The sequence below is a fragment of the Eleginops maclovinus genome, chromosome 22 (genome assembly GCF_036324505.1).
Source record: "Eleginops maclovinus isolate JMC-PN-2008 ecotype Puerto Natales chromosome 22, JC_Emac_rtc_rv5, whole genome shotgun sequence".
Taxonomy (NCBI): domain Eukaryota; kingdom Metazoa; phylum Chordata; class Actinopteri; order Perciformes; family Eleginopidae; genus Eleginops; species Eleginops maclovinus.
In genome coordinates, this window is record NC_086370.1 from 8433159 (window position 1) to 8451951 (window position 18793).

The window sequence follows — 18793 nt, forward strand, 5'->3', positions numbered from 1 at the left end:
CATTTTCCTCAAAAAATCCAACTCTTCCTTAACCTCCACTTTTCCCAAACGTGCCAAGACATGTTGTGCCTAAAACCAAACTGGAGCTTAACCATATTAGTGTTACTAAGTTTTAGTTTTATTTTCTCTGGCTTTGCTTACACACGTTTTTGAAACGCTACACACTGTTGTGCTCAATCAAAAACACCTTCATCTTTTATGGTGTTCTGTATTTAGACCATTCTGCATATACAGATTGTTCAAGTCTATAAAAATATGTACGAAACACAAATATACTGTTGTTATACTTTTATTTTTCTCCAAATCAAATTGGTGCAACATTCATGCACAGGACATACAGTTATGTAAACAAAAATGGTGCCTCTGTCAAATACAAAAGTATGAGGAAAAAAAATACATACAAAAAAATTCTTAGGCTGCAGCACTCCCCCTACGGTGACTCCCTCCAACTCAACTAACTAACAACATTAGAATGAAGTTCGTCGAGAATGGCTTTGTGAAAGAAGCATATCAAGAGGTTGTTGAGAGTAGATAACAGATAACAGATCAGGAAAAATAGTTTTCATTCACATGAGAAGAGCAGCATAGTTTCTGTGAACCAACAAATACAGAGAAACAAAGATATTGTTTTCATCGAACAAGATGTAAGAAATACATTCCTGAATTCTAGGGGAATGTATGTTTTCCAAACTAATTTATGCAATGATAAAAAAAACCTTAAATTTGATTATTGCTATGATCTACATCATAAAGAAATAAGTATGTTTCATATAGACTTTAAACTGATGGTTTGCTGTGTGCTTTGCCAGTATAAATGTATATGTCATGGCAATTGTTGATGTATTTGAATAAGTCTTGGTCAGGGGATTAGTCAAATGTATTGCATTTGCAATTTATAAAAGGGTTCCATTTTTTTTTATGTTGAACTTTCAAAATTTCTGTACCAGTTCAAGAAGGGTAAACTGATTTAAAGGAACAATGGATGATACTGTTCTGTTAAGTCTCCAAATGACGTGAACTCTCTTATTCTCGACCATAAATCAAATTAATTATCCTATCAAAACTGTCTTACTTTTGATGGAATAACCTTTATTTATTTGTTATAACCAGGATAGAAAAGGCATGACATACTGTCCTTTCGAATTGTAGATAGACATTTATTATACTGCTGTTGAAGCCGCTCACATTACATCACATTTATCAACAATGTATTTGAGTCATTACCTGTCAAAATTATATTCACATCTTATCTCGATGTGCGAAACAACAGCCATAAATCTGACTAAAGTTTAAAGATGTGTGCCTCTGGGAAGAGTGAGAAATAGTATCATGATTCTATATCAGCGCAGCGGTGTTTGTAAAGACAGGGATAATTATGATGAATGTCACAGATTCTGTGTTTGTACATGATGCAGAACCCCATGACCACAAGATGATCTTGACAGATGTGAGATGCAAACTTGAGTCAACCAAATGACAATTAACATGCAAATCAGAAATAAAATCTGTAGGGTTTGATAAGAAAGAAATAATCCAATAACCAGTCATAATTTATTCTGTCTGTCAAAACATTGGAATTCTTTTCACTTATATCCTGAATTTGAATAGTGAAGTTCACTGTACAAAGAATGAAAATGATTTAGAAAACCTGGATATGTGATCATTCACATTTAATCGTATTATTGTAACAAAACAGGGTGTACTGTAAATGTCTGGGATGATGAAAAGGCAAAGTGTAAATGTTTCATGACACTGCCTGAATAAATTGCCATATAATAATAAATCTTATTATTTCATATATTGAAAATCACCAATAACAGTGCAGCACGTTCTTCTCATGTTCGGATTTATTCATTTCTTCTTCCCTTCCAGCTGTTTCTGTGCATTTTTCTTTGCTTTGCACCACAGGTTTTGCTTTAACACACTAGAGAATGTCACTTCTAAAGGCTAATTCTTGCCAGGAACTAAGGCTTATTATGTTGTTTAGGGTCTTGAGTAAAGAGTTGCGTTTTGCTTTTTGTGCTGTATATAGTTGCACTTAGGCATGACAGAAGACAAAGAAAACTGACTGCAGCAGGGCTGTGTAGGAGATGAAAGAATTGAATCATTTGAATCATCTTGGACCGGTGTTCTTCCCCAGAGTCATAAAGTCATGTTTTTCCCTTGATTCATTCCACTCCATCAACCAGTGTGCCAACTTGTGTCACTGCAGTGAGGAAGGGCCTATAAATAAAAGGCACAAAGATTTTTGTTTGATCTGCCAAAAGTTATTTAGGGTAGTTTATGTTGCTTAAACCGCTGCTCTGCTCTCTCAGGGCTGTGTAACCGAGCCCATCAGACAACAATATACTGTCATCAACTTGCACTGTGTGGAGATCGTTTACTCAGTGGGCATGAAATCATCATAGTCAGATGGCGTTTACGCAGGGGGCGCATATAAAGGTTATTGTTAGATGTGTTTAAAATTTTCCCAGGATATTATAACATGTTCAAATGATGGGATGAATCACAATATATAAGTAAGTCACCTCGGCAAATTGGGGAAAAAAATTGTGTTTTATGGTTTTGTGGATTTTGTGGACATCAAACTCAAATGAAATGGCCTATACAACATTTAAAAAATGACATTTTGGAATATTCAATGTTATTATATCTTACATGTTATAACTCACATTCATTTGAAACTTAATTATTAAATTATTATCTCCAATTAAACATTGGTTAAAGGTCGATGTAATGTTTTCACTTTTATATTGACATTACATTGTTGTGTCAATATTGGAAAAATAGTACTTTTCGTTTGCTCTCTATAAACACACATGACAATTTGTCAAGAGATCATTTTCAATAACATTGTAGTTCCGCACCGAAAATGTGAAGCCTCAGCTGCGGAACCTTTTCTCGCTGGGATTTGTTCCCACACGGCGTTCCATTCCAAGACACCGTTTTACTTCCTGTTAGAAATCTCAACAACAGAACCGAAGCGCTGAAGCTAAACAACACTAGCAGCTTTTGGTCAACAAATGTTAATGTAGCAACAATACTGCGTACTAACAATGATTCCATACACTGTCAACATCAAACTCGCGGCTCGGACTTTGACTGGCACTCTCCATTTGCAGAATAAAACCGCTGTAGATTGGTGAGTACTGCACAACGTTACCATCTTTCTGTAGCTTGTTCATTTAGTAATTGCGTGCGAATGACATTTCATGTTACAAATGCTAATTATATTATGTTATATATGCGTCGCATTCAGATGTTCCCTTTCATTGCTACATGCAAAAAAAGACGATCTTTTCTCAACAAAACATAAACACCCAAGGCATCCTGTGTCATGTGATGTGATGTGAAGGGATGTGACAGTTTGCTGGGCCTGATGCATTTTTTAACCCTTACCTTCCCATAGCAATCTAGCAGGGAACACGACTTCACTGTGACTTCTTATACGTTATGGCATTGCCGGACCTGTGATAAAACACTATACATATTAAACCGTATTATATGTTTATTATTGAGGTTGTAGGTTGCAAATGTGTTGTTCTTGACTGCTCTGTCCTGAAATGTGTTTCTAATGGTTTGTCCTCCCTATTATATTAGGTGGCAGACTATTAAACTACTCTCAGTAAAATATATGAAACCTCTAACTATGACATTGATGCTAAACATATAATAAAATAAACATCTCTATCTCAGGGTCAAATATCGTAAGCATCATAGCAGTGAACTTGATGGCAGAACACTAGTTTTGTAGTATATTGCAAGTCATGGAAAAGATGAAAAAATGCATCTTGAAAATGCTTAAAATGTGTTTTAAAAGGGTCTCCTCAAGTTTTATTAAGCTGGCAATGGTTAATATGTTAATCTATGCGATAACACTTGAGACTTTCATTCATCTTTAATAAAACACTTTCAATGGATATCATTTTCCTCATACATGTAGAAAACATGGCAATGATATGGAAGATTATTAATGATTTAAGTTGTACATTGTGTAGTCTTCACTTGCAGCTACCTTTTTCTATTTTATTATTCCACTATGTTGATAAAGGCACACACTTCCTTTGCTGAGTTGTATCAGTCTGTTGTACAAGGAGTGATTTAATAGAACGTCCGTACAAATAACAGATTTAATATATACTGCATTGGGGTTTCAATTTTTCATGTGGAATTGATTTGTGACCTTCCTGCAGTCCCATCAAATATGCCTACTGAAAGATGAAAATGATGTAGACATGGAGTGGATTGATGGATAAAATAAAATGAATTTTTCTTCATGTGGACTTGGGCTTTTGGCTCAATGTCCTTGCACTCACCGACCCCCTCTTTTCATTCTGTGTCAGGAGAAACTTTCAGCTCTCTCTCACTTACCTCATCATTCACTCTATCTGTGACTCTCCTCTTCCTATCATTCTCTCCGGCTTTCATTTACTGTAGGGGTTGGCAGGGGCTGATAGCTCAGGGATGTCACTCCAGTATTCTCATCATCGATCCAAAGACGTCTCAGACCATCCAGGTGCTGGAGAGGCACAAAGCTAACGTGGTCAAGGTGAGTTCACAAAGTAAACTTTTTTCATCAGTTATTATTTTTATTGTAGGGCTGCAACTACATACTATTCATCATGTTAACCATTGTTCTAAATGTTTTATAGATTACATTTGTCAATTGACTTACATTTGCAACTAGGCTCTGTTTGATACAGCCTTTGGAAAAAAGTAATCAGACTGTTTACTGATTAATTCATATAGAATATATCAATTAAAGGTTAATCAAAAATAATGTGTTGGATGAAGACATTTTGGTTCCCGCCTCATGTTTCCAATTGAGTTCTTTCTGAATCTCAAAGTGTTTATTGAACACGTGGTTCCTAGAGGCAAAATTATACCTGTTGCACTTAAAGTCAGCAAATATTTGTGGGTTTGTTAACTTTTAACGGTCCAGTGCACTTACAGTATGTCTATATATACAGTGGGGCAAAAAAGTATTTAGTCAGCCACCAATTGTGCAAGTTCTCCCATTTAAAAAGATGAGAGAGGCCTGTAATTTTCATCATAGGTATACCTCAACTATGAGAGACAGAATGAGAAAAAACAATCCAGGAAATCACATTTTAGGATTTTTAATGAATTAATTGGTAAATTCCTCGGTAAAATAAGTATTTGGTCACCTACAAACAAGCAAGATTTCTGGCTCTCACAGACCTGTAACTTCTTCTTTAAGAGGCTCCTCTGTCCTCCACTCGTTACCTGTATTAATGGCACCTTTTTGAACTCGTTATCAGTATAAAAGACACCTGTCCACAACCTCAAACAGTCATACTCCAAACTCCACTATGGCCAAGACCAAAGAGCTGTCAAAGGAGACCAGAGACAAAATTGTAGACCTGCACCAGGCTGGGAAAACTGAATCTGCAATAGGTAAGCAGCTTGGTGTGAAGAAATCAACTGTGGGAGCAATTATTAGAAAATGGAAGACATACAAGACCACTGCTAATCTCCCTCGATCTGGGGCTCCACGCAAGATCTCACCCCGTGGGGTCAAAATGATCACAAGAACGGTGAGCAAAAATCCCAGAACCACACGGGGGACCTAGTGAATGACCTGCAGAGAGATGGGACCAAAGTAACAGAGGCTACCATCAGTAACACACTATGCCGCCAGGGACTTAAATCCTGCAGTTCCAGACGTGTCCCCCTGCTTAAGCCAGTACATGTCCAGGCCCGTCTGAAGTTTGCTAGAGGGCATTTAGATGATCCAGAAGAGGATTGGGAGAATGTCATATGGTCAGATGAAACTAAAATAGAACTTTTTGGTAAAAACTCAACTCGTCGTGTTTGGAGGAGAAAGAATGTTGCATCCAAAGAACACCATACCTACTGTGAAGCATGGGGGTGGAAACATCATGCTTTGGGGCTGTTTTTCTGCAAAGGGACCAGGACGACTGATCCGTGTAAAGGAAAGAATGAATGGGGCCATGTATCGTGAGATTTTGAGTGAAAACCTCCTTCCATCAGCAAGGGCACTGAAGATGAAGCGTGGCTGGGTCTTTCAGCATGACAATGACCCCAAACACACCGCCAGGGCAACGAAGGAGTGGCTTCGTAAGAAGCATTTCAAGGTCCTGGAGTGGCCTAGCCAGTCTCCAGATCTCAACCCCATAAAAAATCTTTGGAGGGAGTTGAAAGTCCGTGTTGCCCAGCGACAGCCCCTAAACATCACTGCTTTAGAGGAGATCTGCATGGAGGAATGGGCCAAAATACCAGCAACAGTGTGAAAACCTTGTGAAGACTTACAGAAAACGTTTGACCTCTGTCATTGCCAACAAAGGGTATATAACAAAGTATTGAGATGAACTTTTGTTATTGACCAAATACTTATTTTCCACAATAATTTGAAAATAAATTCTTTAAAAATCCTACAATGTGATTTTCTGGATTTTCTTTTCTCATTCTGTCTCTCATAGTTGAGGTATACCTATGATAAAAATTACAGGCCTCTCTCATCTTTTTAAATGGGAGAACTTGCACAATTGGTGGCTGACTAAATACTTTTTTGCCCCACTGTATGCGTGTCAATTTCTTGCTGATTTTGCACTTTTCAGGTAAAATACCGTCGAGGGGCATGAAGGGGGGAAAGAATATACACTTAAAAAATAGAAATGACCGATAATAGCTAGCGCACCCCACATTCCCTTACCTTTATTCCTTGCTACTGAGAAGGAGAACCTTCAGTTGGCAGCTGAAGATACTCAAACTGCTAGCAAAGGAACATTTGCCGGTCCATTAGCTCGCTGTCACAGCCAGATGCTGGGCTTTGCCCTGACTTAATTCAAGTTGCAATAGCCGCTAACTGCAGGTCCGTCTCCTCAACTGCTAATCACTCTCCTTCAGGCAAAGTAGCCTCCTAGTGGGTGAAAGTAAGGAGTTAGGACTACAGGGTGCATTAGCTACCTATTTCATGTTTTGCTTGTCTGATGTCAGTTAATCTAATTATTTTCCCCATATTGCAATTTACAACCTATTTCCGAGCAACAGTAGCTGTCAATGAAAAAGTGTTTTACTATATGTTTTTTTCCCTCCATGTTCCGTCTGAGGCTGCGTCAAATAAAAACACACACGTGCTGATGGAGTATTATGTCATCAGTATTATTGTTAGCAACTTTGAGATAAGTTGTTGTGGTCGCTTTCTGGCACAAACACTGAGCTCTGCTTTACTGTAAGCCAACAAAAGCAACACTGATAAAGGTTGCTTCTGTATAAACTGTGTGTGTGTGTGTGTGTGTGTGTGTGTGTGTGTGTGTGTGTGTGTGTGTGTGTGTGTGTGTGTGTGTGTGTGTGTGTGTGTGTGTGTGTGTGTGTGTGTGTGTGTGTGCGTGTCACAGCTTATATGTGTGTATGGTTGATGTTTTGTGTGCTTTGTAGAAGGGTAAATAATGGGCAATAAATCGTGCGGCGATTATCAGTGCCTGGGCTCAATCGGAGACTCTCATTCCTCACTGCAAAGCACACTTTAATCTTGTAAAGCACCGCAGCCAGAGCGGCGAGCCATTCCTCACCACACAGTCCGACACAACAAAAGCTTGCAGAATGAAAAAGAGGAAAGGGAAGGAGTTGGCATAGCATGGAGCATGCCTATTCAGGAAAAAATACAAATATATATCAATTATATAAACAGCAGATTGTTCACAGTCATTTGTCTTTTGAGCCTGCTTTTCTATGGTGTGCGTTTTCATTGTCATCTACAGACAATCTTGCCTCAGTTTTCAGTAACATACATCATTTTCTTTTTTAAATGGAAAAATGTAAAAGTGTTGCAATGTTTCCATAGCGACTGGCATACATTAAGCATATGTTTTGTGTTTGGCAGTGGTGGAAGTCTATTTACTCATACTGTACTCAAGATCAAATTTGTAGTCCTTTCGCTCCAGTTCATGCTCTTTATACTTAACTCTGGTATCATTTGGATGCACATTTTGTTATTTTTTACTCCCAGTACATTTGTTGTAGAGATTTAGTTACTTTTGACTTTGTCCCCTTTCATGCAGCTTTTCAGAGCGAGATGAAACACAGAAAAACATGATGACTTATTAAAATAGGTAAAACCAACAAAAAGAGTTAGATTCCAAAACACCAAAACATGAACTAAGATAACAGTAAAATTGACCAAAAGTAAAAGCCAACAAAAAGTAGGTCATTGATTTAGGAAAAATAATCCAAGGGAGATTAGTGTTTTAAAATAGATTATTATATCTAACCAGCTGTATTTAAAGTATTTCAAATAAACCCACCACTTAACAAATATTATGTTGAAGTTATGAAAACAATAGTGCATCAATACCTATTAATGTATTATATATGATTCTGAAATGGGCTATACCACAAAACTAGTACTTTTCATCTTTATACTTTTTACTTACTTGAGTAGGAATTTGAATGCAGGACCTTTTCTCGCAGCTGTGTATATTTACATTGTAGTATTGTTACTTACGTTAAAGCTCTTCTAAAGTCCTTTACCTCTGCTGTCTGGTAGGTGAAATGGTCCAGGGAGAACTACTACCACAACCAGAGCTCTCCCTACTGTCTGCGGCTGGCCTCAGGTGACGCCTCAGGGAAGATCATAGTGTGGGATGTCGTCAGCGGCACTGCCCATTGTGAGATCCAGGAACACTCTAAACCTATCCAGGGTAAGATACACCCCCCCCCCCCCCCCCCCCCTACTCCCATGTAGGCTTGGATTGATTTCTTGTCCCTCAGTTCTGTACAGGCAGGATATTACCCTCTGGGGGCCCTGCCAAGGAGAACTTGGAAGTGTTGTTAGCTATTTGTTTTCATTAAGATGCTCTTACCATTATTTTCTGCCTTTTCCTTTCTGGCACTTACTATGTTCTTTATTCTCCCCTCGTTTTTTTGCTCTTTCTCTGCCAGACTTGGAGTGGTTATGGAATCAGGATGCATCTCGTGATTTACTGTTAGCCATCCACCCTCCCAACTACATCGTGCTGTGGAACGGAGACACGGGGACCAAGCTGTGGAAGAAAAGCTACGCTGAGAACATCCTCTCCTTCTCTTTTGACCCCTTTGACCCCTCCAATATGGCATGTAGGTGATCAACAAACTTGTCTCAGCTTTTGTTTATCCACTGTTTACATTTTTCATTTTGTTCACTTTTTCTGTAACTGGAGTTGGAATTAGACTTAAGATGAATTAAGATTACACATATGAGAGAGACTTTGTTGCCTTCCTTTTTAAAGGGAAATAAATATATTTGATCTTTGCTGCTGTGACAGCATATGCCGCTTTTAAACATTTTCTTCTGTCTTCTTTGGCAGTGCTGACCAGTGAAGGAATAGTCTTCATCACGGACTTCTCCCATTCTAAACCGCCGGGAAGCGCAGGTAAAAAGGTCTACATCGCCAGCCCTCATGCAAGCCCCGCCCACACCAAGCCTGCCCCAGCCGCTACCCCGGCCCCCACAGGCGCCAAGAAGGCCCTCAACAAGGTCAAAGTGCTCATCACCAATGAAAAACCCACGTAAGTCTGAAATTTTTAATAAATGTATTGCTAATTTAAAACCTGTCAGACCCTTGCCCATATGTCAGTAAATCCACCAACAACCTTCTTTGCATTTTAATTAACGCCCCTAAAGTTTTTACTACAACCAGTGCGACTCAAGGGCATTGCTCTGGGACATCACAGAACTTTATACAAGCAGTTCCAAGAGTTTTATCAAACAATTTCTAAGGGCACCAAAAGCTACAAAGAGTTTTAATGCGCCCTTGACCCATGATGAATCTACAGCCATCAGCAATGTGATGTCCTCTGCTGCGGTCAACATGCAGCCACAAAGTTTCAGTCCAAGATAAATGAGTGTGAAATACAAAGTTAAAGATTCTGTGGCGTGCAATACACCATTGAATAAGCTCTTAGCAGGTTGAGTCAGCTTGTTTGCATCTTGATTTGTGGAAAGGCCAATTATACACTCCTTTTGTGTCTCTGTTAAATGGGATGCTCTTCCCCTTTATTTCAATATATAAGGAGGACATATTCTGCTAATGTTCAGGTTTCAAATTTATAATTTGGTGTCTCTACTGTGACATGTTTCCATGGTTTAATGTTCAAAAAGGTCTTTATGTTTCTCATACTGCCTGTGCTGCAGCACCTATTTTCACCCTCTGTCTGAAACCAGAGCCCAGTCTGCTCTGATTGGTTAGCTGGCCGGCTCTGTTGTGATTGTACAAATGCATAGAGATGTCTCACCTCTTAGCAAATAGCATACAATGTGTTGGAGTGGTAGTGTTACATAGTGATGTCACTATGTGGTTTAGTCTAGTTGCGTCTTTGGAAGAAGTGACGTATGGCAGAAATGATGTTTGGGACTATACAAAAAACAAACTATTGATCACAGCGGAGGAATCTGATGCAGTCATAAATGATGTTTCTGTTAAAAGGATGAAATAACAGGCTTCACTGTAGGAGAATAAAAATGGATTCTGGATTATGTTTTCGTTTTGTGCCTGAGGTTGTTTATTTGTTCTACCCAAACAAGATTTGAGATTGATCAGTTGGACAAAGTTCAAAATTGGATTTTCCTTCTCAGGGATGAACATGTCAAATCAATGACTGTATTATGTGTTGTGACTTCACCTGTTTTCGATACTGCAATTTACAAAAACGAGTGAATGACCTCCTTTTCTCTCCATTTAGTATTAAACTGAATTCTGAAATTTAAATTGTGTTAGACTTAACTTTACAAAAAGTTTTAGTGGCTCAGGGACCAAAGGCCTGTTTGATGTGCTGCCTGCTTCCTGCCTCAGTGGCTGTGACTCTCACACAGGCGTATTTATAGCCGCCTTTCTGTCCAGCTCCAATAACAAACACTCCATTAATCTTACTTTTCTTTATTCTCTCTCACTCCACTCTGCCGCCGTGTCCATTTCACTCTTTGTGTCTTCTGTTGGTGTGTGACACGTTCTTCCCTCACCTATAACGCAGTGTGTAATTGCTCTGGAAAATGTGGTATTCCATCATTACGCCTTTGTCCGTGTTCCAGTCTCTCCTCTCTGGTGCTGACTGCCTGTGGTTGATAGATTGTGGTATTTAAAGAAGACTGATCTCAATGTATGTCATCAGAAACATGTTGAAAACAGTATGATATCATAGACATTAGTGTCTAATGAGATATCTATTAATCTGTTTATAAGCCAGCACTGACATGGTCCCTTTATCATGATAATACACATTGGCTTCACCACCCCAAAACACACACACATGGACACTTTTGTCTGTATTTTAATATCTATACATTTAATATGACATATTCTTAAGATGTCAGTACCTGCCCACAGCCCATGAGGTTTACACTGTTTGTTCCAGAATTTTGGAAAGCACAAAAACCAGAGAAGAGCAACTTATGAATCTGAGAAAGAGCAACCATAACGAACTCATGTTGTTGTGATAAAGAAGTCAATCTGCTAATAATCAGCTTTTCCATCAGTTCATGCTGCAGGCAGCCTGAGTAGTTTTCCACACAGCAGGGCACAATAAACGTGTTTACCTTTACTGAAGAGTGAAGCCTGTAGCCTCCGAACCTCCATTCACCGGCACACAGTAGCAGCCTGTTCTCAATGTGCTAATGCAGGAATGCAATAAAAAAAACTGGGAAACAAAATGTATTTGTTTTGTGTGGTTGGTTTATCAACCACACACAAAAAAAAGGATTTTGTTTCCCTTGACTGTTTCATAACAATCCAGCCAGTGTTTCACCAACTTTAATGTAGCAGAAGGATGCTCCTTTTTGAATGAGTACTAACTTAATACAGCTGTGACAGGGTGTAAAATGAGTGGACGGTATATAGTGAGTAAGTTACAATAACCTTGGTAACAAGACATTCATTGAATCCAGTTATAGAATCCTGTATTCTGCCTCAGCTAGATGTCAAATTCAGGCCGTAGCTGATATCTTCAGGGGCTTCATTTAAATTTTCCCAGTCAAAAACTACCTCTACAATTATTTCAACACCAATTAAATTCAACATGACTGCCCTTGCAATGTTAATGAAAGTGAAAAGTGATTTGTGTGTCTGCCCTGTAATTTGGATCCTCTCCAAAATGTAATGAGAGCTTTGTTGGCCTATGCGACACACTTCCAGATAGTTTCATGAAAATGTATTCAGAAGATGTATTGTAATCTCGCTGACAGAGTAACAGAGCCAAAAACATAACCTGCCCTTTGGCGGACATGTGATCAAACCCAGACATCAACCAAGCTTTTATAGCAATTGATTTGAATGTCCTCTGGGTCATTGATGTTTATTCATCATTAATAAACAATAAAAAAAGGTCCTCTGAGGTTGCCTCATGTGCTTGGTGTGTGTGCAGGTATGTGGCAGTGTATTACTATGTATGCTGCTGCAACCTTCATGGGTTATTCACCGCATAGAGGACTGTGTTGGAAATAAAGTTGAATTTTTTGCAATGGTTTGGTTGACAGGACTTTCTCATCTCTTTCCTCTGTCTCTCTGAAGCTCTGTCTTTTATTCCATCTCATACACAGAAGAGCTTTTTACTCTTTCTTTCTGATGATTCTTTGCCTTTGGTTGCTCAGACATTTCAGCCCCCTCTCTGCTTCGCCTGACTTCAGTAACAGTGTGATTTAGCTCAGCAACTCCTAAAGGTTACCCAATTGAGTCCATTTTATCTGTTGCACCCTTCCCCAGATGATAATGATCTCCATTGTGTTATAAAGTTTGTCTCTTTTATTTCATCTCATGGTGACCTAGAGGAATGAAGCTGTAGGAATGAGTTATGACCATGGCCCTGCTCATAAATTCTGCCAAATCTGCCCTCTGTTCCCTGTTGATTGAATTGAAGTATTTGTGATGCCTTTGTTGTCAAATGGAGAGATCAAACCTTTCTGCTGCAGGGGATATAGCATCGGTAATGACTTAAACACACATGAGAGGACTTACAGGAAACATGCATTTTTCAAACACCTTAAATAATGGAAGGTGTTTTTTTTGTGATGCTGCAAATAAATTAATCAGCGTCCTTTCATTATATTAAATTCACTTTTAAGTTTCCATCATTTGCCTGTGACTAGCTAATTCATCCACACTTCTGTATGGGAAGACATAAATAAAAATATTTTAGGAATGAGACATTTTTTTAATTAAAGAGGTCCTATCATGCTTTTGGGGGTTTTCCCTTTCCTGTAGTGTGTTATATACGTTTTTTGTGCGGTTTAATGTTCAGTGGGGATGGAATCAGTGCTCCCCTGATCTGAAGATCAGCGCACTAACTCACTGAGCCACAGCCTTCCATCACCTCCCTGACATCACTATGTAACACTCGTGCTACTATTGGCTTGTGCTCCAACACATTGTGTGTGATGGGCTAAGGTACGGTTATAGCTAAGCAGTTGGCCAATCACAGCAGAGCCAGCCAGCTAGCCAATCAGAGCAGACTGGGCTCTGGTTTCAGACAGAGGGTGAAAAGAGGTGCAGCAGCACAGGCAGTATGAGAAAAATAAAGAGCTTTTTGAACATTAAAAATGGAAACATGTCCCAGTAAAGGTGCAAAATACAGAGATGAAACCTGAAAAAGAGCATAATATGTTCTCTTTAAAGCTTGTTTTAAATCCATCATCACATTGCAGTGTTTGCACATGAGTGTGCTGTTGCAACAGAGTCATATCATATCGTTTTGGTGATGTGTCTGCTAAATAGGACAATCTTTAATTTCCTATAAAAAAAAAAGAAAATTTGCTTTTCAAAATGTCTTGTGTGAGGTGTATTGAGCCTAAAACGAGAACAGCCGACATGTAGGAAATACATTCATTTAACATTAAATGGGTAAATTGGTTTGAGCCTTTTACAGTATCTTACCTTTTTTTCTGAGAACATTTTTCCCAGTAAAGATAACCTGACACTGTAATAAATGTTCTACTTTTTGTGCCTTCCCCGGTCATCCTCTTCCCTGTGGCGCTGCAGTGCGGAGGCGGTGACGTTGAACGACTGTCTGCAGCTGTCCTACCTGCCGTCCAAGAGGAACCACATGCTGCTGCTTTACCCCAGAGAGATTCTCATCCTGGACCTGGAGCTCAGCCAGACCGTGGGTGTGGTGGCCATCGAGCGCTCCGGGGTGCCCTTCATTCAGGTGAGGCACGGCGTACAGTACATGTACAGGAAAAGCTACTGGTACTGATTATTCTGTATATCTTGAAGGGAATCAAAGTTTGTGAAATTGCAAACCTAAAGAGAGTAACCTAGGTTTTTGGCAATCACATTGTAGTCTTTAATGAAGCACTTCTTGGTAAATTTTACCTTTCTAATAATATGATATTTTCCACCTCATACAACTGAAGGATTCTACTTCACAGACCTTATTCTTTTTAAGATTCTCCTCTGGGCCCATTCGTTCGTATAATGAATCTCCTTTTTCACTCTTTCAGTCTATAAAGGGACAACTGACACAACCAAGGCAGGTCTTAGACGCCAAGAACTCCACTTGCCAAATCCAAAATGCTGTCAACAGAGTCCCGAGACAGAATTGTGACTGCACCATGTTTTTGTGAAGCTAATGGAAATTGATGATATGCGTGAGTGGTGTAGAAGAGGATCACGTGGGCAGAGAGTAATGGAACAGAAGCTCTGCTAATCTCACTCTCTGGGTCCACGCTACACTCCCACGTCAATGATCACAAGAACTGTGTGCAAAAACCCTTGAAGGTTGGATCTAGTGTTATGCACTGCGAGAGTTCAAACTTATTACCCGAGTACCATTGCAATATAACTGCTAATCGCCGCCGGACTTAATCTTCTCCGTTCCAACGGTTGCCCTTTTGCTTGAGCCGTGAAATGTACTATAGGCTCCCATGAAATTGCATACTTATTTGGGCTGTCAGCGATCTTGTTGAAATGTCCCTGGTAACAGTAACAAAATGGAGAAACCTTTGTGTCGAGATAAACTCGATCACAGCAGAGTCCAGGTGTTTTGGGGGTAGGAAGAGCCATTCATAAGTGTTATAAATGCTTGTCTACTTGGGGCTCAATTTGGCTGACTGTTTACTCCTGCCAAAGGGACCAGGCAGATGTGGCTAAAGGAAAGAAGGAATGTGACCACATGAATCGTGAGATTTGGAGCGATAACACCTCCGTTCCATCAGAAGGAGCTGAATGAATGCAATAATGTGGGGGGTATCTGACGATTAAAACAATCAGGACAACAAGGTGGCCTTGTAAAACATTACAATTGAATGCCTAACCAGTTCAGATCTCAACAAGAAAACTTTAATTGAAATAATCCAGTTTCCTTAGAATGACATGGCCCGATACATGTCTGTACATTGCTTTAAGAGCATTTCAAAGGATCTTGCTTGTTTTCAGGTCAATCATAAGCCTAATAATGATCTTAATGAGACAACCTAGTGTGTGCGGAAGATTAACCTTTGTGAGAGACTTTAAGAAAATCCAATTGACACTTTCTGTGGTTGTTTCATTATTATTAGGGTTGAATGACAAGTATGAGATGACTTTGTTTACATAATTATTGTTCCACAAAATTTATGTGTCACTAGACAGTAATAGACACATTATCTGGTTGATTTATTTATTATTTTTTATGATATTTAGGAAGTTCATGACTATGATAAAAAGTGACTTTCTCTCTCTCTTCATTTAAAGGCAGAATGACTTGCATGCATTCATCATGAGTAGGCTGATCTTTTATAAATCTTTTATATGAATGTTATGTAATGATTTCATCTTGTATATTTCTTTAATTGCAGACTCTCATATCTGACAGAAAGACGTTCCTTCTTTGCATTCTGAAGGTTCATGCAGAGAAAACTTTCCCCAATTTCTGCACTGACGTCTTCGTTAGTCAGGGCGAGATAAATGAAAGCACGGCTGTGCTGTCTCGCTCCAACACGCTTCCTTCATCACTTTCTTTCCCATAATATGATCCAGTTTCCACCTTCATTACTATACTTGAAGGGGTCTACCATAACCGGTCTTTTTTTTTTATCAATGATTCTCCCTGGGAGCCAATTCCGCCTGTCGTATATAATGAAGTTCTCCGCTTTTCTTCCTCCTTCTCAGTGCTCACCTCATTAAGGTCTGATGACTGAACAGCAATGCCAGGCGGTCTTTAGCGACAGCACAAGAATCTCACTTTCCTTACATACCTTCCAACTTTATGTTCCTTTCTACCACCACAGTCAGCAGCACCGATGACCTTTAGGTGGCTGTCCCATTTTTTTTGTCTGAATGTCTAATTGGAAATTGATGAATGCTGTGAGGGTATTAGACAGAGGATTTGTCACGGTGGCAGAGCCAGTAATGGAACAGAAGCTGTCTCTTAATGTCACTCTGTTCACTCTGCTTACACTCCCAACTCTGTGTCCATCTGTGTGCAAATAACCATTGTAGTTGTTGTGTATCTTGTGTTTTTCACTGTGGTAGTTCAACTCTATTTTAGCCATAATATGCCATTTGAAATATATAACCTGCTCTATATCTATGCAATGCAATGCCCGGATTACTCTTCCTCCGTTCATCACAACAGCCCGTTGGCCTTTTTCTGTGAGCGTGAAATTGTAAACTATATGTCGCTCCCATAAATCATACTTATTTGGGGCTGTCAGCGATCTTGTTTTTAATACATGTCCATGGTTAAACAGTACAAAGATGGAGAACAAGCCTTTGTAGTCGAGGAGTAAGTCCTGCAGTCACAGAGCCAGGAGTCCAGGGGTATTACTCAGCCGCCCAGGCGCTGTCCGGCCAACGCCTCCCTCCTCTAAGTGTTATAAAGTGCTTGTCTCTTGGCCAATTTGCATGACTGATGACACCGCTGCAGCAAAGGTCCAGGTCGGAGTGTAGACGCTACAAGGAAAGACAGGGAAATATAGACACATCTATACTGCACACTGTCAGATTTGGCACATATACACTGTAGTCCAGAGTGTTCCCATTTATCAGGTAGCTGTACATGAAATGCAAATAATGTGGGGGGATCTGGATTAAAAATTATTAGAACAACAAAGGTGATGCTCATAATTGTAAAAACATATAACAATTGAAATGTCCATATACAGTTATAGCTTATATAAGTTAACTTATATTAACATAACTCCAGATTTACCATTTAAGATGAAAATGTATCCATATTTCTGGTTCTCCGTAGCGATGTTCTTGGTACAATTGATCTTTTAAACATAAGCATTTTCAAAACGGATGCCTTTTGCTTGTTTTGTCCATTGAAAGTGCACTCAGGCATGTATTTTCATTATCACATAAGCTCAGTTAATATAATGACTCACATTTATGTTATGTAGAACTTAAACACTTAAGTGATTGTTCATTGAACCGGAAATGATACTGAACCTGTTCTGATAATGGAGTACATTTTTTATGAAAATCCCCATACATTATTAGATCCCAGCTTTTCTGTTGGGTTGTTTCATTATTATTAGGGTCTGACAACTGACAAGGTCAAGCAAGAAGGACCATAATAGATTTAATTATTAGTCTCCTAAAAAACAAAGCAGCTTTGTAGTACGTCACTAGACAGTAAAGACACACTTATTTGTGTTGGATTTATTTATTTTTATTTTAATGGATATTCTTATGGAAAAAGTCAGACTTTCTTTCAATAGCTTCTGATTCATGTGATAAAAGGACTCAGAATGAATGCAGCATGCTATTTCATCACTGAACGACTAGGACAGATCCTTCATTTATAGAATTTCTATTTTATATGAATATTGTTATGATCATTTGTATTTCATTTGTGCAACTTCATTTTCTTTTTATAAGAACTGAGAGTTTTTCTAAATTCCACATGCATTGAATTGAGTATTTTTATGGAAATGTAACCAAATTTTACCAAATCTTAAAAAGACAATTGGGAAACTTGATATTGAACCCACACATCCTCACCTGTCTCCCTGCCTCCCTCTCTGTCCAGGTGATTCCCTGCGCTCAGCGGGACGCGCTCTACTGTCTCCATGAGAACGGCTGTATCACCCTCCGAGTGTGTCGCTCTACTACAACCCAAGAGGAAGCAACAGGTAATAAAACCTCCTGAAAGTACATGCTGGCTGTGTGTTTTACTCCCTCACTAATCCCTCTCACTACTGTGCTATCCCCCGTCATCACCTCCTCAGACACTGCAGTCAGGGCCTGTAGCCTTGCTTTATGCTCCAGTGAGCATTTAGCCTCTTGCTCTCATTTATCTTTAGCTGAGTGTTATAGTCCAGTGGGAGTCCTTTGTTGCTGAGAGTCCCTCCCTTCCTCCCCACACTTACTCTCCTTGCCATCTCTTCCATGTTACTCTATTTCTTTTCCTTCCTGCCATTTCCTTTGGTGAGCCATTTATTCACTTATTTCTTGTCTTATTTTCTTATCTCCGCATATCTCCCTTCTCTTCTCACACTTAATGTTAAAATGTTCTTCACATCGCAATCAGACTTTCTCACGCTGCCAATCTACCTTTATATGTTTCCCTTTTTAAAATGAAATCAACTCAATGTCTTCATCCACTTTTCCCCTTTTTTATTTCCATTCATTTTTTTATCCATTTTTTATCTCCTGCAATAATCCTTATTTTTTCGATCCTGCACGCTCCCATCCTGCCCTTTTGTTCTGCTTATATAGCCTATAGATTCTTTATCTTCATCTGTTTATTTTCTACTCTGTTTATTTCTATTCTATTTATGTTTATGTTTAAGCATTGTTTATTTCTATTCTTTTAATTTCTAATTATGTCCAATGCCTTGTTTTTTTATGCTGCTGCA

The 18793-nt window shown here is 39.0% G+C and overlaps 1 protein-coding gene across 1 annotated transcript in view; it reads left to right on the top strand.

Annotated features, from left to right (window-relative positions):
- The first annotated feature begins 2940 nt into the window (after positions 1 to 2940).
- Positions 2941 to 18793, top strand: part of wdr11 (WD repeat domain 11) — a 58877-nt gene continuing 43024 nt past the window's right edge. The window contains exons 1-7 of the mRNA XM_063875226.1: positions 2941 to 3142; positions 4438 to 4549; positions 8531 to 8684; positions 8926 to 9099; positions 9330 to 9531; positions 13989 to 14154; positions 17965 to 18067. Coding sequence (XP_063731296.1) covers positions 3057 to 3142; positions 4438 to 4549; positions 8531 to 8684; positions 8926 to 9099; positions 9330 to 9531; positions 13989 to 14154; positions 17965 to 18067 — 997 coding nt within the window. The 5' untranslated portion in view covers positions 2941 to 3056. The remainder of the gene's footprint in view (positions 3143 to 4437; positions 4550 to 8530; positions 8685 to 8925; positions 9100 to 9329; positions 9532 to 13988; positions 14155 to 17964; positions 18068 to 18793) is intronic.